The sequence below is a fragment of the Columba livia genome, chromosome 7 (genome assembly GCF_036013475.1).
Source record: "Columba livia isolate bColLiv1 breed racing homer chromosome 7, bColLiv1.pat.W.v2, whole genome shotgun sequence".
NCBI classification, from domain to species: domain Eukaryota; kingdom Metazoa; phylum Chordata; class Aves; order Columbiformes; family Columbidae; genus Columba; species Columba livia.
Genome location: NC_088608.1, coordinates 478,786 through 502,584, shown reverse-complemented (window position 1 = coordinate 502,584; position 23,799 = coordinate 478,786). Strand labels below are relative to the sequence as shown.

Here is a 23,799-nt window from a genome sequence, read left to right as displayed (position 1 = left end):
TCTCCCGGTGACATCTAAGAGTCCCATGCGGCCTCCGACGCCTGTTCCACCCGCACCATCCCCCTGCACCTGCGCAGAGATGCAGAGCACAGCCCGGCGAGCGCTGTCAGGCCTGCAGAGCAGACCCTTGGCCCAGAACAGCCCGCGCCCCAGCGCCACGGCCACCTCCAGCTCACAGGCACTGCAGCTCCCAGCTGCACACCCTGCACAAAGCAGGTCGCATCGGTTCTCCGAGCTCCAGGCTGGTTCCAGTCTCACTTCTCCAGGCAGTTACCTCCACCCAAATTCCACGGTCCTCTTTGCCTACCAGTCCCTCAGGTCCCCTCCAAACTTGTTGGAGGAGGTTCCTTTGCTCTCCCAGATTCTCCACAAACTCCTCCAATTTCCCCAGCTGCTGTGAAGTCCCACAGGCACAGGATCCTGCCAAGAAGCCTATCTATCCTGTTAGCAATCTTCCAGGAGCAACAAGGGCACAGAGAGAACTCTTCCAGGAAAGGACCGTGTGCTACCCTCAGCTAGGCAGCATCAGGGAAACAAGAGCCCCAGCATTCCTACCAGAAGGCAGTCAAAAGTCATGAGTCGGGATCCTTCCCTGCCTAGAAAAAGGGGGTTTTGCCAATTTGTTTAGCTTTCAGTCATCTTGTGGCACACACATGCCTGACAAAGTGAAGTTGCTTCTCTTTCCAGGTTTTCCATCATGGCCAGGAAAAACTGCAAATCTCCCTGTTGATTTATTCAACCGGGTGCCAAAAGAACCATCAAGTTCCACAAGACAAACGCCACAGTCCGCAGGTTGCAGGTTCCTGCATCAGAAAGCGGCTGGGAACAGCCCTCACTGTTCCCTGGGGGACACTCGCCTGGGCCATACAAGCACTGATGCTGCAGAGCAAGAACGACAAGGGGACTGTGCAGGGGAACAGGAGCCTCTGAACTGCATCTACTTCACTTCTGAATAGCCTCAAATACAAACAAGCTCTAAAATCGCTTTCTTTTGTCTTCATCTGCCACTGCGTTCGTGTGCTGTGGCTCTATTAACCCAGCCTTGCGGAACAACTTCAAGTTAATTCACCTTTTCCATTTGCTTTAGCCCGGTCCCCAGAGGTCTATAGCCAGTAGATATTTATTTTAAAGCTAAGCCAAACCCATTCAAATGCTGATATTTCAGGGCCTTCAGTGTTCTTGTTTGCATGCAGGAGGGCCCCTGTTCGAATAAAGAGCATCCACTTTGGGAACTAAACCAACATAATTATAATTGGTCTACACGTCAAAGTATTACAAATCCCCGGACTGGACACAAAGCAAGTTTTACCCCTAGCGAACCCTTTGTGAAGGAAGGCATCAAACTGCACTGCAGACTCGGAAACACTGACTTCTCACCAGAGACTCCAGTAACTGCATAAGAGAACTGACAGCTCCAAAAGGGAGTTTGGTCTTCTGGCTCCTACCTGCGCGGCATTTTGGCCTTCCTAACGAAGAGACGGGATCAAACTCCCCCAAAATCCTGACCTTGTTGTACACCAGAGTCCAGCAAACGTTTTAGTGGAATGTCTAACCAACATCCAGGTCAAATCCCAACCAAAAAGATGAAGTCAAAGACTTTTCCAGGCATTAAAGAAATGCCACTTTTGCACAAAGTATGGAAATACCGTACTTCTTTCAAAAAGTATTTTAATGGTGCTTAGCTTTTTATTTCCATAATTTAGGAACAGTCATACTGATGCACTCATTCTACAACATATTATTTATGTCGTAAGGAACATGTATGGAGGGAAGGGTCTAAATAGCTTCAGATTTTAGAACAGGTTTTGCAGAACGATTATGCACAAGTTTACTTCAGAGGTATGGACATGAGCCTCACAAATGTGTAAAACGCCTACACAAAGACAGAAAAAACACCCTATTGTTCAGGCAAGTTGGAACATGTTACTCATTTAGATTATTCTCTACTAAAGGCTGATGCAAACATGCTGGGTCCACAAACACACACAAAAGTGTCTACGTGGCATTTCTGGCACATTTGCAAAGCCCTACCTGACAATCAGCTCATGGGAGGTTAAGACATGGCAAGAGCTGAGCTGAGCCCAGGAGCTGCTCAAGGACTGGAGAAGTGCACAGTCCCAATAACAAAAGCCAAGGGGCAGGATCCATGAGGACAGACATGGAAAACAGTCCAAGCTACAACACATTCGATAATGAGGGGGCCACCAGCCCCCTCCGAGCTGCACCTTCAGCGGTGCTGCACGTGCACCATGCAGGAACTTGGAGGCAAGGACACCAAACCCCAGGTTTCTTCACAGGCTCTTAGGCGGAGCTGCTGCTTCTATCCCAGGGACATGAAGCACCGTGCATGTTTCTCTCTGGACAGAGCAGGGTTCACATGACGTAAGGATGCCGGGGGCAGGCCGGCACTGCAGCGATCTCCCCTCCAGCACCACAAGGCGAGCCGGGCTCTGCCCAGGGCCGCTGGCGGGGCACCCGGGGACCACAGCAGAGCTCTGCCCGGGCTGCCCCTCACCTCCAGAGGGAAACTGCCCTGCGAGCAGCTTGTTGTCATCAACTCTGCATTCAGGCTCCACGTGCACACGAGGTTTTACACTTCAGCCCAAAAATACCAGTCTAGCGGAAAAAAAGTTACTTAGATCAGTGCCCAGTAAGAACGAACGTCCGGAAATGAATTTCAGCCCAAGTTTTCAAAATATTCAAAATATCACAGTCACCAAAAGCATATACCCACCCTTTTTTTTAATTCATGACAATTGGCACGTTTTTCATGACTTAAGAGTACATCTAAAATACTTTATTATAATTTAACTCGAGTCAGTATTTAAAAGTCAAATTGAAAATACCTTTTTTCTTAAAAAATGCACAGCTTATTTTAATTCCACTCCTAAAATAGGAATTAACTAATCTAGTACTCAGACAAGTACACAACAAGTCATGTACCTTCATTCTGACAATAGAAAATAAGGAGTCACACACACTCTAGACTACCAGAGTGACTGTCACATCAAATCCGTTGCCACACCGTCCTACAGGCTGAGCTCCAGCAGGCTGAGCTCCAGCAGGCTGAGCTCCAGCAGGCTGAGCTCCAGCAGGCTGAGCTCAACTGCCGCTGCAGCAGCCGCGCACGCTCCAGCATCAGCGAGGAGTGCAGCTTCACACACCACAAACATCAAAACCACTCCTTACGAAGTCAAGAGGAGTTTCAACGTGCAACATGGACATGATTTCTACCAATAATAAACAACTGTAAGGTAACATCTATCTTTTCTCTAAACATAACACGATGCAATTTATTCTCTTAAACCAAACCATTATCTTTTCATTTTATTTTCTCTTTTAAGATTCAGCCTTTAAAATGACTTAATTGTTGCAGTCCACCCACACAAACACAAGAGACAACTTTATTGCAGTGAAGCACCCTAAATAGCACAGTCTGTTTTAGGCTGACTAATACAAACACGCATTTTGTTTAATTTTACATTTGTTCCTAGGGAGATTCAGATCTCTCCTACCTCCCGGTGCACACTGCCTGACGCCGCAGGGAGCTCTCTGTCCCTAACCGAGCACTGCGTGTGGGTCTCACGGCTGCCACGCTGGTCACAACCCTCACCAGAGACCTGAGAACCACGGCAGAGGAGCCCTGGTGTGCACAGCGTCCAAAACGTGCGGCTGAGCCGGCCGCGCTGCCAGCCCCAGGGACGGAGCCAGCAGGGGCCCTAACCCGGCAAAGACAGACCACGCTTTTACCACATTAATGGCCACATATAGCCACAGAGATGCCAGGCCTGGAGAAAGAACTGCACATGGAGAGGGAAAAGCACAACTACTCACTCCCCTGGCATTAGCAGCCAGGGAAAAGGCTTGCACAACCCCAGCACCAGCTGCCTGGCATGGCTCAGCCAGGACCCCAGGCCATGGGGACACACTGACCCCCCGGCCATGGGGAGACAGGGACACACTGACCCCCCGGCCATGGGGAGACACTGACCCCCCGGCCATGGGGAGACACTGACCCCCCGGCCATGGGGAGACACTGACCCCCCGGCCATGGGGAGACACTGACCCCCCGGCCATGGGGAGACAGGGGGCCTGTGGGGCACACCGGCTCACCAGAGCAGGGACCAGCAGCTTGCAGCACTTCAAAAAGCAGGCACTTGGAGCCCCTGAGCTATCTGTCCAGCCAAAGGCAGCTGTGGAAAAGCTGCCAACCTGCTCCTACAGTTACAGGATACTTGCCAGACAAACAGCAGACCTGCAATTAGAAGAGGTGTTTGTTGGCCACTCTTCTGCAGCTTATTAGCAGAGGTAAGGTTTGCAGTCGGAACAAGGCCTGACCTCCAGTGAGCACAACTGGTTACAACTGCTCCGCGAGACAAGGAAGGAGTTCTGAAGTTCCATTCGACTGAGGACAATCTGTGGCTTCAGCATGCTGAGGAGGAACGTTCCAGGTACTCAGGACAGGAGGCAGGAGTTGCAGCATCATCTTGTCTGTAAGAAGGCCCCGATGACAGCCCTTGGTGTTCCCCTCCACCATCTTCCTTCATTTCAAACAAGACAATTGGAGACTCCAAAGTCAGCCTCAGAGAAACACCAAACTGGAGGTCTGCTGTTTTAATAAGCTTTGCCTAATCAAGCCATAGCCTCCTTTTCCTAAGAGAGAGCTAATTTAAAACAAGCTACAGACACTTCCATCTGCATCTTTCCAGAAGCACCTCAGATAGAAAACAGCAACAGGGATGACACTGCCAGGAGCATTTCAACACGGGGAGACTCACTGACAAGCATTATTTCTGGGGATGAGCGACCATTTAACTGCCTTTTCAGGTCAGCAGGAGAAACAGGAAAACAAAACGTACGCCTAACTGGACAACAGCCTGCCGACTGCAGAAGAGGCCGGCAGCGGATGACGAGGAGACCTGAGGACACAGCATGGACCGTCACTCTGCCGCCCTCCTTGCCCCCGGGCCATGCTTCCCAGCCAGAGGTGAATTCCCAAGCCCAAAACTGCATCTGGACCACTGCATTTAATGGTCTACCACAGACCTACAAACATGTCCAACTCCTTGCTTAAAGAACAAATCTCTCTTGAATTTCCCATTGCAATCATTCTATTGTATAACTTGAACAGGCACCACACAAAAACTACTTTTAAAAACTTTTAAAATGGCTATTGACTACACATGGTACTCCCTATTTCTTACATCATAAGAAATAAGGTAAAAGCATCACTTCCCGTTTACTCAGAGCTCAGCCATGACCTTAAGGCCCCTATAATATTTCCTTTCACACATTTTATCTCCCGAGCAAGAGAGTTGGTTTATTTGGACATGCTGCATCTACACCATCTCACAAAGCCTTGCAGAAGACGACTGAGCCAAACCCGTGTAAAACTAAAACAACAGGTCCTGAGCATGAAGGAACTGCCAATCTGAAGGACAAGATATCCCAATTGTTGAGAGACTTACGCTGCCTTTGAGCTTCAACAGAACAGAGCATGATCACTTGAGACGAGGGACGATGACCCTGGGGGCTCCAGGGGGGTTTCAGAGCTGGTGGCACGCTGATGTGCGCACACAGAGAACGCAGAACATGTCCTAACGAGACCAAGGCAGACTCCTGCGTCCAGCAGGCCCTGGGCCGAGCAGACGGCCCGCCAGGCACAGCCACCCTGCGCAGGGCCACGGCCACGGCCAGCACTGCTCCAGCAAACAACATGGAGCACCGGCAGCCAGGCTGAATTCAGCATGAAACGAGCACATCAAAAGAACCCTGGTTACAGACGGGACCGGGTAATGACTGGCTAAAACCGCGATGCAGCACCTGATGTTGACTATTCACCAGCAAATGAATCACAAAGTCAGTCCTGGCCTTCCAGGGGAAAGGCAGCATCTGAACTGCTAGCAAAGGCACCGGTACATTTCTAACATACAGTACTACTTTCTTTCACATAAGGAAGCAGTAACGTACTTATGTCACTAGGATTATCGGTACACTCTTTAAGTTCCTTCTAGAAAACAGTCAGCATGTCACGGAATGAGCGTCAAAGGTTTTCAGACAGCGCTGGATACCTCTATAACTAACATGCTCTTAAACTGTCTCAGTCTTGACCACCGTCAGGTCTCAAAGCAAATGAACTACCCCAACGCACATGCACACCCTCATCAAGGCTGCCTGCACCCCACCCCAATGGGTCTCCAGGAATTCCCATCCACAGAGAGGCTGCAAAAGCACAATTATCACTCGGAAATCGACCGCAATCAACACCACCATTGTAATCTGTAGCTCTATACAGCTGCACAGGTGAGTGGGCTAAGCTTTTCACCTGTTCATGTGCAGGGAAAAGATAAAAGATACAACAGCAGGCACTGAGATGCCCATTTGAGAGTTCAAATACTGAAGAACACCAGTGAATTCAATCAGGGTTTTTTTTGGCAGGGACAAGGGGGCTAAAAGGGTGCCTAATTATTTTACAACGGCTGTCCCTCGATCCTATTTTAGCATCAGGCTTTCATTAAATTTAAGCATGACTTCAGCGTACCAGCTGGCCAAAAAAAAAAACAACACAACAAAACCCACAAACAGCCCACCCACAACACCCCACTGGTGTTCTTTCCCCCGCCTATGTTCTCTTCCTACCCCAAGAGCTTCTTTGCTGCTAACGAGCCCACTGCTTTGTACTTCCCCAGAAGCAGGCAGCTTGTGGCAGAGCAAAGCAAGGACGGAGCAGGGGCTGGCAGAGAGGCCGTTTCTCTAAATGACTTCTGTCCCTCTCCCAGACTCGTCTGCATCCCTCCCAAAGAAGCTGTTTGCTGCCCGTGCAGTCGCCGTGCCCGGCAGCCCCGCAGGCCAGCACAAGCCTCCGTCCCTGCCCCGCAGCACACGGGCTGCAGCCACGCAAACCAGCCCGGTGGGGCTGCCCCGTGTCCCCAGCCCTGGCCAGCACCCCTCGGTGTGCCCCCACGCCTGCACCGGGACCTGCCCGCCCGCCAGGTGTGGTAACTGCAGCGCTAGCCGTGAGCGGCAACACAGGAGCAGAACCGCTCTCTGCGGGCTGGGGCAGACACGTTTCATGTGGACAGCGAGCCCCAAACCCAGATAAGTTCTGCAGGAAACGGCTATATTTAGCCCTCCCCTTTCACCTCAGCTCCTCAACACATTCACATTCTCCTACAGAAGAACCTAAGTGGTGTTAGAGGTAAGCTTTATCAGGTCACCTCAGCAGAAAAAAATGCAACCAACTTATTATATCTTAATTTAGAAGAGCGTAAACAACCATAATAATATCAAATATACAGCTATTAAGGCTTAAAAAAACCAACTCATGTCTCTGAAGTGTGTGAAACTCCAAGCTCCAAAACCAGAATAGGGACAAAGTTACTTTATGAGTTAAGTCTATGGAGGGCAAAGCTGAATTTCTGCGTGCATCGTTCAGGTCTTCACAAGTACTTTCGTAAATAACTAGTGCAGCTATAGTATTCTCTACTGAGAGTAAAAACACTAAGGAACAACCTCAACAGCTACACAACCAAAATATTTCCATTTTCCTAACGTACACACAAGTCATGAGAAGACAAGTTATCAACAGTTACTGTGCAGTGGGACTTCTGCAGGGACTGTCAACAGGGTCTCTGGAAACACCCTCAGGACCAGGTCAGGATCCACGTTTCTCATCTTGCAACTTGGAAACATGGTAGAAGACTTAAAACAAAAAATATGTAACAGAGTTTTCTCCCCTCAGGCTGTTTCATTTAAACAACAGACTCACCTTCTACAGTGTTGGCCTAACTATGATTTAAGCCTGTAAAAGCTGATTATTTACAAACCGAAATAGTTGAGAGGTGACCTAAGTCACAGCAACAGACCTCAAAGTCTGTCCTGACGCAGACAAGAGCAGACAACAAACGAGCAGAGATTTACAGTCAGTCACTTCTCCCAGGCGTGTGGCACGGGCGAGGACAGCACCCCCGCCCCCAAACGCAGAGGAATGCGGGTCTTACCCCAGCAAACCCCGTCCTGGAGGGACCGCAAACCTCCCAAGACATTGCACACACTTAGCACCTCCCAGGGACAGCACAGCGCACACAGGAACTTTTGGTTCCCCTAAAGCAGGTCTGTAACACCTCCTCCAATAAGAAGTTACGGTCATGGTCATCAAAGGAACCAGACATGCACTTGAGAGCTTTCCACATCCAGGATTCCAGCTTTCACGCATTTCAATTTCAAGGCGCCCCAGCACTCTTCAAACAGCACTAGACCTTCAAGGGCAGGACCTGGAGAGTATTTACAAAGTGCCTGCTGCATTCCAGGCCACTGCCCTTTCTCTGAAGATGAGGTATAAGGATCACTGTGAAAATCCTATTACAGCAAGCAAACAAACAAACAAAGAAACCTGAAGAGTTGAAAATATACTTGTCATTGACCACAGAAACCTGCTGCAACCAAAAGAGTTTTCATGAATGAAAAGCTGAGATCTGGGACAGATTAACTTTAACACATACCAAGAAAATGTGAGATTTGGGAAAAGAATCTGTTCTCTTCTGAAAGCTCATTGCACCATTTCTAAAAAGTGTTTTAATACAAGAGTGCCAGTTCTGCAGCTCCATCCTGAATCTGAAAGCTTCCAGCTCACGATGCCACCAGTAACAAGACTGTTGTGATGGATTAGTCCCTACAGCACACCTACACAAACCCCTGCTCTCCCCAAACCTCCTGAAGACGAGTTTCTCTTTCAATTTGGGAACAATGAAGTGGTTTAGTAAGTACTGCTGGAAATAAGTTATTTTAACACATTTTTATAGACTAGCAGAGTTGGAAAGACTGCCCAGACAGCTTCCCCCGCTGTATTCATGCCACAGACTTCACAGCCCAGCATGTGGTTCTAAAAGCCTCGAGGTGAGCAGGCGGACCTGAGCAGGCTGAAGTGACTGCCGGCTTCTAGCGACCCGTCCTCGTCACCAGCAAAGGCCCTGAGAGGAGCTCGGGCAGCAGTCCCGCCACCCCCTTTGTCTCCTCCCGAATGCGGAGCTGTAAATAAGCCGGCTGACTTAGACCTCTCCTGACTCACTGTGCGAAACGCCATCATGTTTGGCAGGGGAAGAAGCACCTTCAGCTGATTAACACCACAAAGGAGACACTCTGGCCTGTAACTTTATTTTCCCAATCAAACTACGGAACTCCAGCACGGCCACGCTTCGAGAGCTCACCCTGATACAGCACAGCTTCGCACCTCCCATTTGGATAAGCGTATGGAGTTTGCTAAAAATGAAGCCAGAGGCGCAGGGCAGGCGGTGCGGGCAGGCAGGGCAGCCCCGCTCCCCGCAGCATCAACCGCTACTCGCGCAGTTTCGGGAGCCCCAGCGAGCCCTCTGTGTCCCGCCCGCAGCGCGGCCGCGGCTCCGTGCGGGGCTGACAGCCCGGGCGGGGAGCGGCGCCCGCTCCACCCCGCTGCGGGCCCGCCGCCGCTCCAACCCGCTCCGGGTCTCAGGGCGCTGCCCCCCGCCCAGGGCGGGCACCGCGGCGGGGCCGGGGCTCGGGCAGCGCGGCGGGGGACAGAGCCCCTCCGCCCGCCCACAGGGCCCGGCCCGGCCGCAGCGCTGCCCCGCTCCCTCGGCCGCTCACCGGCGCGGCCCAACCCGACTCCTCCCGCAGTCCCGCTCCCGGCCGGCGGCTGCACTCACCTCGTCATGGCGGCGGCGGGCTGGCCATGGGCGGCACGGCCGGCGCTCTCCGCCCGGCGCTGTCCCGGCCCGCCCGCACGCCCGCGGCGCGGCGCTCACAAAGGGGCGGCGGCGGCAGCGCCCGCCCGCAATGGCCGCCGGCAGCCGGCACTCCCGGCCCGCCGCGTCACTTCCGGCCGCCGCGCAGCGCCGCGCCCCCTGGCGGCGCCCCGGCGTCCCCGCGCTGGCCGAGCGGCACTGGGGGCGGCAGCGGCACTGGGGGCGGCAGCGGCACTGGGGGCGGCAGCGGCACTGGGGGCGGCAGCGGCACTGGGGGCGGCAGCGGCACTGGGGGCGGCAGCGGCACTGGGGGCGGCAGCGGCACTGGGGGCGGCAGCGGCACTGGGGGCGGCAGCGGCACTGGGGGCGGCAGCGGCACTGGGGGCGGCAGCGGCACTGGGGGCGGCAGCTCGGGACACGAGCCCTGCGTGTTAGACCGCCCTGGGCGACCCTGAGCACACTGCCCGCACCGGAAATCCCCGAACGGCGCTGACCCCCGGGGCTCCGCACACCCTCCCGACCCCGTCCATGACACGGGGCTGTCCGGGAACCTCCCTTTCCCTCGGCACGGGGACTCGGCGGGCAGCGGGAAGGCGAGTCCCAGCCCCAGCCGCTCGGGCTGTGAGTCCGTCCTGCCGGCGCTTGTGTGCCAAACCCGCCGGGACACGGACCGTGTCCCCGACGGCTCGGACGGTCCCGCCGTCCCCCGTCCCCGCCGTCCCCCGTCCCCGCCGTCCCCCGTCCCCGCCGTCCCCCGTCCCCGCCGTCCCCCGTCCCCGCTCCCGCGGCCCGGCCGTGCGGACAGCCCGTTAACGCGCTCCGGGCGGGCCGGGGTTTGACTCGGCGTGAGTAACGGGGGTGTTTTAAACTGGGAAAAGAACACTAATTCCCTTAAAATACACACAGGTCTGCATTCGGCTCAGCGGTACAAAGCCAGTCATTCCTCACAGTGTACCGCCAAATCACCACATGTGACATTGGAGCAGCTCATGTGTAGCTGTTCCTCAGGAGAAAACGCAGCTCCAACAAGGACCATTTTCCAAAAGGGAAGACTAGAGGTTGAGTATCTAAACACAGCTTTACAGAACCTAAGTACACAGCTGAATTTCCAGACACGCCAAGGCTTCCCTTGGGGCTCCACAGGTGGTGCTGACAGCCAACACTTCTGAAAATCTAGGTGCTTATTTGCAGCCCAAGGCACTTTTGGAAATAGTAGCACACGTGGTTAATAGAGCTCATAACAAAGGGTGACGTTGTTGGATTAAAAGCCATCTCCAACTAATGACAGGTTGCAGGATTTCCAGGCAACATGAGAAACTGCATGGGTTAGAAACTCTTTGCACGAGGAAGTTTCTGCTTCAGTTTTGGTAAAACAAGGTCAGTTTAGGAAACTGTCGTTTTCTGAAGAGCCCGCCCGCGGCTCGCTGCGGGACAGCTGTTGCCAAGTGCTCGTCCAAGGCCACGGAAGGAACCAGTGCTAGAAACTGGAATTAGGACCCAGCAGTGCTTGCCCACAGCCTCCCATAGCTGGATCGTGTGCAGTTTGCACGCAGCTGATTTTTAATTAATAGTGAAGATCAGGGAAGAATTTCGTTAGTGATCTCAGCATAATCTGTAAATATAACTAATTTTCTGCCCTTTTGAATACCATCATTCATCATCATAAGCATCCTTACAAATAAATTTGCTTTCCAAAAGATGCGGGGGGTTTTTCAATTAACTTTTCTGTCAGTATCATAAGTGTTGACAGGAAATTCCAGCTGTAAGTAGAATTTTATCTGTAATAACATTATTTGAGGAGAAAACCAGGGCTGCAATGTAAGCGGAATGCGGTGACAAGGTTGAATGGCTGCGGCGGTGTCTCGGAAGCAGGGCTGCTGGTTGTGCCTCAGGCTGGTGTGTCGGGAGGATCCCGGGGCCGTCGCTCTGTGCTCGGTCACCGGGGCAGCACAGCGAGGACAACGAAACACGGCTTTTCGGGTGTTCTACAGCCCCCCAAGGAAAGGTGTTACGGATTTAATGAGCGTGTTCATGCGTAGCTGACTCTGCACGGCTGTACAGGGAGCGGCGCCTGATTAAATTTGGGGTTCACAGCAGAGCACCTCTTGTAGCTGCTCTTGCCATGTCAGAGTCCAGCCTGAACATTTTTCCTGGATAATGTTTGCATTAATCAAGGTGTAATAATGGCGTGTCCCTGTGAAAGGAGTTCTATGCACATAAATTGCCGCACACAGACATTAGAAGAAACCCACTAATGTTCATGCAAATACCAAGCTCTTTGGAAAGACGTGGGCCTCAGAAGAAAACTGCATGCAGAGCGCGGCTTGGGCGGCAGAGCAGGTTCGCCCTGTCAGCCTCCACCGAGAAAACGCCCGACAAGACAGCCAGCACAGCAGAATCGGGCTTCTCTGTTTTGAAGTTATTGCCATGGTAACCTGAAGCCCCTTGTACTTCACCAGTTCTGCCGCCCTCTGGAGCAGCTGCAATTTCCAGTCAGAGCGCGTCGCAGTGCTTTCGAGTGCAGAAACAGCTCACACCGTTCAACGATGACAGACAGGAAACGCTTGGAGGACTGAGGAGCTGTTGGACCCCCGACCAGCCACCTCACTCAGCAAAACGCACTCCGTGTGTGTTTTCAGTGCAGCGGGGGGTTTGCATCCCGCCGGCCACGGCCGCGGGTGAGGCGCGGGACGCTTCTTCGCACAGGAGGGCTGTATTCCTTCTAAAATACACTGAAGAAGAGATCTTTTTTTTAAGTACATAAAATGAGGCCGTACATGAAAAAGCCTTCTTAATAATTACTTGGAGCGTTGCTAAGGTTTTAAACTCTTTTAGCATTATTAAAAACAGTACATAAAGACTTGGCTTATGTGTTGGAGGTGAGCTGCGGTACAGAAATAATAATCCTGGTGACCTTCCAAGCTGCTGCTTGTCATGAATTATTTTCTTTTGCCTTGGGGAAATTTCTAAATATATATCTATATATATACATGCAAATAAGCAAATCTTTCAGCTGTAATGTGGCAACGGTTACATCACTGCCCCTTCTCAAGTGAACAGCACAGCGTCGTTCTGAGTGCAGCTGCTGAGAAAACCCCGGGAAGTACTTGGGTTTGAAATTAAAGAGTTGTTTTAATATTTAGCTGTGACAGACTGGACTGCGGGTACATGTGTTTCATCAGGCGTCTGTGAGTCAGGCGCGTGAGTCACCAAAGGAGCTGTGCTCGGGCTGCTGCAGACAGGCGGCGAGGCCTGTCCCAACAGTTCAGCGCATGCAGAGCTCCCATTAATTCCTCTAGGAGATTTAATTAGCGTGAGGACAGGGCTGAGGACACGTGTGCGGTCCCAGCTGCTCGGAGGGGGCCTGACCCCGGGCACCTCCTGTGTTCCTCGCTGTCCCTCCATTGCAGGTACAGCTCTGTTGTGTGAGCCCAGGGACCGCGGGGGCGCCGGGGGCCAGGTGAGCGCAGAGGGGAGAACCCATCTCCAAGTAACTAACAATAGCGTGGAGTTGCTACTAATTCACTTTTACACAAATTACACGCTGATACTATTATAAATCAAGCTATCCATATTCTTGCATCTGACCATTAGTAGCACAACTCATATTCACTCGATTTTTTAAAATAGCACTTGTAATTAGTCATCTCTGCTTTCCAAACCGATCACATGCAACATTTTGTTTTTACTGAAACACCCACCAAAAAGTGTTCGAGTTCTCTAATTGTGAAGATTCGCTTCACGTGGCTGAGCAACTTCTTTCTGCTCTGGGTGTTATTTAGGAGCAGCCAACTGGAATTTATTGAAGTTATGTCGAAAAATCAATGATTAAAACTGCTCCCCAGCTGGGTGGGAGGCTGCGCGTGCCAAGTCCCAGCCCACGAGAGCAATGCCGCCGGCGGCGCGGGGCGCAGGGCTGGGCGCGGGACGCTTCAAAGGCCAGAACCCTCACCGGGTGGGTTGTCCCCTGCAGGCGCTGGGCTGGGACACGTCCCCGCGCACACCCGCGGGTGCAGCTCGGTGACTTTGCTGAGCGATGCACCGGCCCTCGCTCCCCGGTGCCTGCGGCTGGGCTGTCCCCCTGCCCGCTTCCACCTGGCACCAGTGTCCCCAGCATGTCCAGCACCCATCCTGCACCCAACAGCCCTGCTGGCCCAGTCACCCCCTTCTCTTTCCGCTTGGCTGGGGACGGTGCTTTTTTTGGCCTCTGCTGCTGTCATCTGGCATTTAAATGTAACGAGATCACTCGTTGCTAACATTTATAGCAGCAAAATATTTAAGTTCCAGGGTTTGTAACACATGTTAATGTCCCGTTGCCAAGCCCAGCTGAAGGCTGAGTGCTCTGCGCTCGCTCGGGTCCGTGCCAGCGCATGGCCGGCACCCCTGGCTGCACCGCGGCTGCGTGGGAGCTGCCGGGGGACCACTGGGCGCCGGTGCCAGGAGGGAGAGGACAAGCCCCCTGCACCCCCAGTGCCACCAGCCATGAGGGGCTGCCGGTGATCCCCAGCTCACAGGCGCTGCCAGGTACCAGCTGGGTGGGAGGTGTTGAGCTCAGAGCTGGGACAGCCACAGCACCTCTGCAGTGACAGCCACGGCACCTCTGTCACCTCTGTCTCTGGCCAAGGCCTAGGCTCACGGCCGGAACCGACTCCAGTGCTGGTTAGTGCCACCACATGAAGGACCACGTAGGGTTTGTCCAACGGGTCCATGCAACAGGGCTGAGGAGGAAGCAGGAGAAGGACAAGCTACGATCATCAGCCTGCCATGACTTCAATCAAAGGCAGTAATTAAAGAGAGAAGGTGGTTTAATGTGCCTGATTTAGTAACGCCTGTGCCAGGGCATGTATTTACATGCTCCCACTGCAGCCTGGGCAGTCAGCCTGAGAACACCCTGGAAAGGTCAGGCAGGGAACAAGCACAGCAAGGCAGGGAGCGAACACGGCAAGGCAGGGAGCGAACACGGCAAGGCAGGGAACGAACACGGCAAGGCAGGGAGCGAACACGGCAAGGCAGGGAGCGAACACGGCAAGGCAGGGAACGAACACGGCAAGGCAGGGAGTGAACACGGCAAGGCAGGGAACGAACACGGCAAGGCAGGGAGTGAACACGGCAAGGCAGGGAGCGAACACGGCAAGGCAGGGAGTGAACACGGCAAGGCAGGGAGCGAACACGGCAAGGCAGGGAGCGAACACGGCAAGGCAGGGAGCACACACGGCAAGGCAGGGAACGAACACGGCAAGGCAGGGAACGAACACGGCAAGGCAGGGAGCGAACACGGCAAGGCAGGGAGCAAACACGGCAAGGCAGGGAGCACACACGGCAAGGCAGGGAACGAACACGGCAAGGCAGGGAGCACACACGGCAAGGCAGGGAATGAACACGGCAAGGCAGGGAGCACACACGGCAAGGCAGGGAACGAACACGGCAAGGCAGGGAGCACACACGGCAAGGCAGGGAACGAACACGGCAAGGCAGGGAGCGAACACGGCAAGGCAGGGAGTGAACACGGTAAGGCAGGGAGCGAGCACAGCAAGGCAGGGAGCGAGCATGGTGCATCCTGCGCACGGGGATGCTCCCATCCCTCAAGCCCCTGCTCTCCATGGAGCCCACAGTGCCCAGCTGGACGCTACTGCCCCCCTGCACCAACACGGGAGGGCAGCTGCAGGGGCACCGGGGCAGGCAGAAAGCAATGCCTCAGCCCCACAGTTGTCTGATAAAGATGTTCCTGGCTTTTGAGTCAATCTTCAGATGTCTCCCTGTGGTCTGAAGCTCTGGGGTCAACTCGAGAGAGCCGTGGCCTCTGCAGGAGCAAAACAAGTGGGCAGCAGCTGTCGTGAGCACTGCCATGAGCAAAACAAGCGGGCAGCAGCTGTCGTGGGCGCTGCCATCCCTTCTGCCACTCCTCTCTCCCGGGACTCGCACCTGCCCGTGGGCTAAGGGTCTGGTCAGCCCCAAAGGTCTGGTCACCTGCACCACCGCTGACAGACCCGCTCCGTGACAGGTTTCTTCAGCCTTCTGCTTGGGGTTCGTGGCCATGCTCTGTGCTGGAAAATCATGCCAAGTATTTGGAGTGGCTCATGACATCTGCTCTCCTGTTCAAAAGTGGACACAGGAAAGAGAAGTGGGCTGCAGCCGGTGAATTTACACCTAGGAGTGAGAGGAGGAGCTGGATGTGAGCTCTCAGTCCCCCCTTTTCCTGCATCTGCCATCAGAGACCATGGTTCAAATGCCTCCCAAGCACAGGGCATGAGATCAGAGCAGCAAAGGACAGGTCCTTACCGCTCCTCTGAGGTAAAGGCTAAAAGGGCTGGCAGCCTCGGTATGAACATGGTTCTCATCAATCAGTTCTCATGAAGCCAGGCACCATTTTTATTTCCCTCTCCAGCAGCAGATTAAGTAGCTGGTGAAGGGAGGACGTGTAATTCATCGTCTGACTCAGGAGAAGGAAGCGAAGTCTGCTCACTGTGATGCTTCTGAACAGCTGGAAAGGGAAACAGGGAGAATGTCTGTTAATATTGGACATGACAGAAATAGCCCAGCAATATATCAGAGGGCAGACAGCCTAATGCAGCTAAGGGCAGCGTGTGCTGCGAGATACCATTATATTTAAAGTAAAGCATTCTGGAAGGTCCCAGATTTCTTCAGATCTTTGGCAGCTGGCACAGATAAGGCTGCAGCCTCACTGATGTCCTTCTCTCTTGGACAAGCTCAAAGCGACTCAGCTGGATGCTGACCTGCAGGACCTTTCTGGGGAGAGCAGTTGTGTGTGTGACAAAACACGGCTGAAATATACTCTGGTCCACGGCAAAGTGCCCCTGCCGCTGCTCAGCCCCAAACAGCGCCTGCGCGGCTGAGCGGAGGGGCCGGGAGCAGTCACAGAACCTCCCGGAGCGGCTGCTCGCAGCAGGTAGGATTGCCGGCCGGAGGTAAGAAATAAAGCCAGGTCGTCGTTGTAGAAAGGATGCTTCGCTCTACTGGCCTTAATGGGATTTATTTGGCTTAGGTTTCTTTTTGCAAAGCAATAAGGAAATTTTACAGATTTGGTGATAATCTGAGATTCATCTATATGACAGAATTGCAACTGCTGGCCAAGTAAAGGAGTGCTTTCAGAATTCAGCAAAGTGAGACCTATGTGAAAACTCAGAGCAGCTACACAGAAAATATACTATGTGCACCCCTGACTCTCTTGCCGCATTATAACCCTGCATAGTTGGATAATTGGGAATTAGAGGAGTTAACAGCTCCTATATCAATTGTCCAGAAGCTGTGAGTGCTGAAATCAGGCTCCTCTATGGGTCGATTGGTAGGCTGTCCGCCCCGGCGTACTGAATTAAATTGTCTTTGTCTCATTACCTGCAACGGGAAATGAGCCAGCGGAGCTGTACCAGGCGTGGGGCTGAGCAGGCGGGAGGGCAGCCCCAGGGAGCACCCAAAACATGGGGTCAGGCAGCCCCAGGGAGCACCCAAAACCCAGGGTTGGCCAGCGCGCAGCTCAGTGCTGGGGTGACCGAATGGGCGGAATGAGCCTCCTTCACCAATCTGCCTTACTTCTGCCTTCTTTGACTGTCTCCTCCACAAAACAGACACCAGGGCTGTAGGGACAGGGCAGGGCTGCTCCGCAGGGAGTTTCCCTGGGTTCCCCATGGCCCCAGGAGATGTGCACATGCAGACCCTGTGCAGCCAGCAGCACCGCGCTGCACCGTTCTGTTCCTGCCTGCCCTCACCTGTGGCCTTTTCCAGCCCAGTGCAGAGATAAAAGAACTGCAAATGCAGTAGGAAGCAAGTGTAAGCTGGGATTTTGCTTGGCTGTCGGGAAAGCACCTGCCTGCTCTCAGCTGACTGGTCATGGAGCACTGAGTGACCGTGGGTGGCCCTCGAAATGCTGTTAATGCCAGAAGTGACATGTGTCCCTGAGCCAGGCACCTCCGGTGCACCGTCCGCCCCTGCCCAGCCCCTGCCCAGCCAGACCAGGCCCAGGGCTTGGGTGGAACTCGCCCACCACAGGACATTGAGCTGAGCCAAGACAGTGCAGGGAAGGGGGAAACCGTGCCTGGGCAGAGCCGGGGGGCGGGGAGCTGTCCCTGGCTGGGGGGGCTGGGACCAGCCTCACTGAACCAGGGCAAAGACAATAAAAGGGATGTGCTCTCCTGGTCGGGGATGCCTGTTTAACTTCACAGACGTGTAATTAAAAAATCTCTTCCAATAAAGGCAGAAGAATATTCGCACATTTTCTCAAAAAAGCCCATGAAGTTACTGAAATGAAGAGCTGGCTGCATTTCAGTGATAAGTGAAGAGTTTATCAAAGATGTGACCAAAAAAAAAGGAAAGAAATTCTCTGTCCGTGCCTCCTGCCTGAACAGAGGATTCCACACAAGGTGGCAGCTGCCTCCTTCCCTTCTGTCCTGCCGGCGAGAAGCTACGGGGTACCTGGGACTCTTCTCTGAAAATTAACTCCTAGCAACTGGAATGCATAGTTCGTCATTAATTCATTCATTAGCCATCATTTCTCCCCAGGCACTAACCAGACGTCAGTTTTGCCCTGATCAGCACTGGCACCCAGCAGGGGGGAGCGGGCAGGACAATGCTGACGGAAGCTGGGTCAGTGTCCCGGCTGTGGGACAGGTGCATGCCCCCGAGCCCCCAGGGACAAGGACAGTCCTGGGCCAGGGCTCCCGGGCTGGGGACACCTCGGTCCCCGGTGCTGCCCGTCCCGGGGCTGCTGGGCAGAGCCTTGTGTGCACCCAGCAGATCTGCCCTGCGCTTCAGCCCATGGAGCCTGGTGTTTCATGTCTATGATTCTGAACCGTGATTAAGGTATTTTACACAGAGCAGAGCAGTGACAGCTCTGCTGACCTGTGACGAGCTTTGTGTTCCCACGTGGGGTGTTGAAGGGGCCTGCCTTCCACTGCAGGCTTCTGCTTTCGGTCCTGACCTTTCCACACTAAGAAAATGCTAGATCATTAAATATTAGAAATGCAGTGTAGACAGAAACAGCCTCTTGCATCAAGTAGCGAGCTGTTAACACCGTGGTGGCCTGACGGAGATGCCGGGCGCGCCGGGCAGGGTGCTCACTGCCCGTGCCAGCAGGATGGCCCGAGTGTGACAGCCCAAGGTGCCGCCTCATCTGAGCCCATCCCGGCCCCGTCCTGGAGCTGGGCCATGGCGGGTGCCCTCGGAGAGGGGATGTTCCGCAGGATCTGTCCAGGTGAGCAGAATTCAGAGAGCAGCAGCGTCATGCAGGAGTCACAGAGAGAGCCTGTCATGTGTCCTGTAAAAAATGGAGGATCCGGGATGACGTGGCTTTGGCAAGGGGGCTCCATTTAGAGCCAGCTCCCCCCTGCATGCCCGGAGCTCAGCCTCACCGTGGCACAGCGCCCGCAAGCACCGGGAGCGCACAGGGTGTGCTGGGCTGGGGTCAGCGCAGCGGGGCACGACCCGTGCACACACGCCCGGGGACACGCACCTGGGCACACAGACCCTGGGCACCCAAACCCCTGGGCACCCACAGCCCCTCTGGCTCTGCAAACTCGTTGCCTGGAGCCCTGGGCATGCTGCAGTGCGGCTGTTAGAGCCATTGCTCCTGTCGTGGGATACAAACTGTCATTCCTGCCAGCAGCGCCAGTTAATGTCTGTCTCAATAGCGAGTGGAGGTTAAAGTTTCAGTATTCCTCCTAAAATCAGAGCTGGGTTGGGGTAGGCGTAGACTTTTCAGTGTGCTGCAATTTCAACTTCTTTTAAAATGGCCTTTTCTAACATAAAAAGAAACATATTTCAAAGCCATGAAGTTCCTATATGGCAATCCAGGCATCAAGTTGTGAGTGTGTCAGCTTGGGATGACATTAATGAATCCTCTTTTGTTTGGGTACTTTGCTGAAGTGGAAGTTCATCAAAATGGTCTGTCTCCACTTAAATGGATTTGCTTTCAATGAATTGGCCTTTTACAACGGGAAAAGGGTCTGTGTGGAAACAGCAGACAGCTGCAGCCAAGAGGAGCCCATTTTCCCTTCCGAACACGCCTGCCGCCGGCTGCAGCCTGTGCCCAGCTGTGCCTCACCTGTGCCGCTGTGACCCCCCAGCCCTGCTCCTCACCTGTGCCGCTGTGACCCCCCAGCCCTGCTCCTCACCTGTGCCGCTGTGACCCCCCAGCCCTGCTCCTCACCTGTGGGGTTGTGACCCCCCAGCCCTGCTCCTCACCTGTGCCGCTGTGACCCCCCAGCCCTGCTCCTCAACTGTGCCCCCGTGACCCCCCAGCCCTGCTCCTCACCTGTGCCCCTGTGACCCCCCAGCCCTGCTCCTCACCTGTGCCACTGTGACCCCCCAGCCCTGCTCCTCACCTGTGCCGCTGTGACCCCCCAGCCCTGCTCCTCACCTGTGCCGCTGTGACCCCCCAGCCCTGCTCCTCAACTGTGCCCCCGTGACCCCCCAGCCCTGCTCCTCACCTGTGCCACTGTGACCCCCCAGCCCTGCTCCTCACCTGTGCCACTGTGACCCCCCAGCCCTGCTCCTCACCTGTGCCGCTGTGACCCTAAAGCCCCTGCTCCTCACCTGTGCCGCTGTGACCCCCCAGCCCTGCTCCTCACCTGTGCCACTGTGACCCCCCAGCCCTGCTCCTCACCTGTGCCACTGTGACCCCCCCAGCCCCTGCTCCTCACCTGTGCCGCTGTGACCCCCCAATCCTGCTCCTCACCTGTGCCACTGTGACCCCCCAGCCCTGCTCCTCACCTGTGCCGCTGTGACCCCCCAGCCCCTGCTCCTCACCTGTGCCGCTGTGACCCCCCAATCCTGCTCCTCCCCTGTGCCACTGTGACCCCCCAATCCTGCTCCTCACCTGTGCCACTGTGACCCCCCCAGCCCTGCTCCTCACCTGTGCCGCTGTGACCCCCCAATCCTGCTCCTCACCTGTGCCGCTGTGACCCCCCAATCCTGCTCCTCACCTGTGCCGCTGTGACCCCCCAGCCCCTGCTCCTCACCTGTGCCACTGTGACCCCCCAATCCTGCTCCTCCCCTGTGCCACTGTGACCCCCCAATCCTGCTCCTCACCTGTGCCACTGTGACCCCCCAATCCTGCTCCTCACCTGTGCCACTGTGACCCCCCCAGCCCTGCTCCTCACCTGTGCCGCTGTGACCCCCCAACCCTGCTCCTCCCCTGTGCCACTGTGACCCCCCAATCCTGCTCCTCACCTGTGCCCCTGTGACCCCCCAGCCCTGCTCCTCACCTGTGCCGCTGTGACCCCCCAATCCTGCTCCTCACCTGTGCCGCTGTGACCCCCCAGCCCCTGCTCCTCACCTGTGCTGCTGTGACCCCCCAACCCTGCTCCTCACCTGTGCCCCTGTGACCCCCCAGCCCTGCTCCTCACCTGTGCCGCTGTGACCCTAAAGCCCCTGCTCCTCACCTGTGCCACTGTGACCCCCCCAGCCCTGCTCCTCACCTGTGCCACTGTGACCCCCCAGCCCTGCTCCTCACCTGTGCCGCTGTGACCCCCCAGCTCCTGCCCTCCCGTGGCTCAGCCCCAACCACCGCAGCCCTGGAGCTGTGTCAGCACCGATTGTTCCAGAGGGTGACCATTATCTCTGACTCCATGGCATCCAGCAGTGCCCACCCCACTTCCTCGACCTTGGCTCTGCCGCTGGCCCGTGGGTCTCTGCTGCCGGCCTTGCCCGTGGCCGTGGTGCCGGCTGGGTGCACTGAAGCCTCCAGCCCGGTGCTGGTGCCCCAGCCCAGCTGCACAGCCGGTGCAGCCCCAGCGGGTGCAGACATCGCGGGTACGCGGAGCCCAGAACAGCCCCAGCCGGAGCTGGTTCACACAAACCAGCTTCTGAGCAGGGACAGAAACCTGACAGAGCAGACATCTGAACCAATTAACAAAACTACATCCTGAGGCTGTGTCTCCAGCCCCTGCTTCCGAGACAAGCCATCGTTTTATCATCCATGAGCATCCGTGCTTTTGGAAGGAAAAGAGGTCTCGCGCCTGACCCCGCAGCTTCCCGCAGGCGAGGGCTGGAGACACACACGTCTGGGCTGTGCTGTGCAGAAGCTGCAGCCGCCTCTGCCTCGTGCTGCCTGTCACATCCCTGCCCGCGAGCCGCTGGCCCGTTGGGGGCTGCTGCTGGCAACGTGCTGGGACCCTGGGCCGCTCTGCCCCTGGCGGTGCTCTCAGTGTGCCGTGTCTGCACAAGCCTCCACAGGGGCTGGGGGGACACGGCCAGAGAGGGGCTGGGACAGTCCTTCCTTGCACCCACCGCTCCCCTCACGAAGGCTACACAGCTTGTAGCTGCCACCAGAGCGGTGCCGGGGCAGGAGCCGCAATGGCATGGAAGAGCACAAGGCAGCCTGGGACAAGGGGACAAAGGGACCCTGCGCCCATTGGTGCGGGATCCCAGCCACGGGATGGAGTCCAACAGCAGCGAGAACTGTACAACATCACAACACTGCACCGTGTTTACCAAGCACTTAAGAAAATTGCCGTTTTGGAATAAAAACACTTCACAGGATAAAGCGTGCTTATTGGCCGTGCCCCAGCTGAGGCGGGCCAGGGTAACAACCCACCCGCAGGGTGATGGCAGGAGCCAGAGGGCATTTCGGGGCCGGGGAGGGAGCTGCTGGCGGCAGGAGCAGGGAGGCAGCGGCCAGCCGGTGGCACAGCCCTGGCACAGGGCAGGGGGCACGAGCTCACCACGATCGCCTCGCTGTGCGCTCAGGCAGTGACATCCCCGGACACCGAGAAGGGGACCGCGCTAGTGATGGGACAGGGTGGCAGCTGCTCGCCCAGAGCTCTGCTGGTGACACGGCGTGGGACTGGCAGAGCTGACGGGCAAGGCTTCTGCTCACCACAGGCTGTTCTGACATTCACCAAAGTCTTCCAGGATCCAGTCCTGCTGCAGCAGCCCTGCTGGTTCAGCCCCCTCCAGACCGTCCCTGTCATCGGTCCTATGTGAGGGACGGGCAGGACAGCAGCGGCCGTCCCCAAAGGTGGGCTCACCACGGCTTTACCGCAGGGTCCCGGGGACCTGCTGCGCTGCCCTCCCACTTCCAAAGCACAGGTTGTGGCTGCAACAAGCAGGAACACAAAGCAGCTTAAAGGACAGCAAGGTGACACCTGACCTGGCGCCCCTGCCTCCAAACAGCCCCTCTGATGATCTGTCTCCTCACTTTGACTTCCACCCTGCACGAAGGCACAAAAGGAACACTGCGTGTGGGAAGCCACAGCCAAAACCAGTGTTTGCTGCGGGGGCTGATCCCCTGCGCTGGGCTGGGGCAGGAAGGCGTCTGGGAAGGGCAGTGATGGGCAGCAGAGACAGAGCAGGACACCCCTGCCCAGGCACAGCCCTCCCACATGGGCAGGATTGGGGCAGAACCGCGGCAGCACGCCGGAGCGCGGCTGCACGTGGGTACGGAGGGAACAGTGACCCAACCTTGTCCAAACCGCCAAGAAACGTTCCTGCAATGAGGCAGCAGCGCTCAGCGCCTCCAGCGCAGCAGACACCGGGGCTGGGGGATCAGCGGCTCCTCAAAGAGCTGCACAGGTCAGGCAGCTGATTTCTGCCTGAAATAAATGGGTTTAGGACCGTGCTTCACCTCAGGGGAAAACATGTCCTGCCAAGCTGTAGTTACCCAAGTGCCCCAGGGATTTGTGATGCCTGGTCTCAAAGCCAGAAACAGATTTATACCCAAAATGGACAAGGCAAAATAAAGAACCAGAGTAAACAGTTGACAAAAATGTGCATTTCGCCCACCTCATTAGTTATTCTGGATCTGCAGCACAGGGCAGGGGCTGGGAAGGGGAAACTCTGCTGTTGGCATGCAGCCTTGTGTCTGTCAGGTACAAACTCTCCCCCGTGCTTTTTCTGTTCGCTTATGCTGATTGCCAGAAATCGTTACTAGAGGAATACACCAAACATCCCCTAGGTTGTGAATTTTCACGAGCTCTCTGCTAACGAACCAGGACGGCTCATTTAGAAGCTGCCACTAATGCACTGGTGTGAGCTGGGCTGGCACACGCGGCTGTGTCGGAGGTGGCAGAGTCCCCTCCTGCCCCCAGCGCCTCCTGTCCCCCTCCCAGCCCTCGCGCGGGTCAGGGCA

General features: G+C 55.5%; 1 protein-coding gene across 2 annotated transcripts in view; it reads right to left on the bottom strand.

Moving 5' to 3' along the window:
- ACVR1 (activin A receptor type 1) overlaps positions 1 to 9,845 on the bottom strand; it is a 50,879-nt gene extending 41,034 nt beyond the window's left edge. Inside the window, exon 1 of one of the 2 annotated variants that reach the window (XM_065070122.1) lies at positions 9,681 to 9,845. In XM_065070122.1, coding sequence (XP_064926194.1) covers positions 9,681 to 9,688 — 8 coding nt within the window. In that variant the 5' untranslated portion in view covers positions 9,689 to 9,845. The remainder of the gene's footprint in view (positions 1 to 9,680) is intronic. The other variant, XM_065070123.1, reaches the window with a different exon arrangement.
- Positions 9,846 to 23,799: the final 13,954 nt, after the last annotated feature.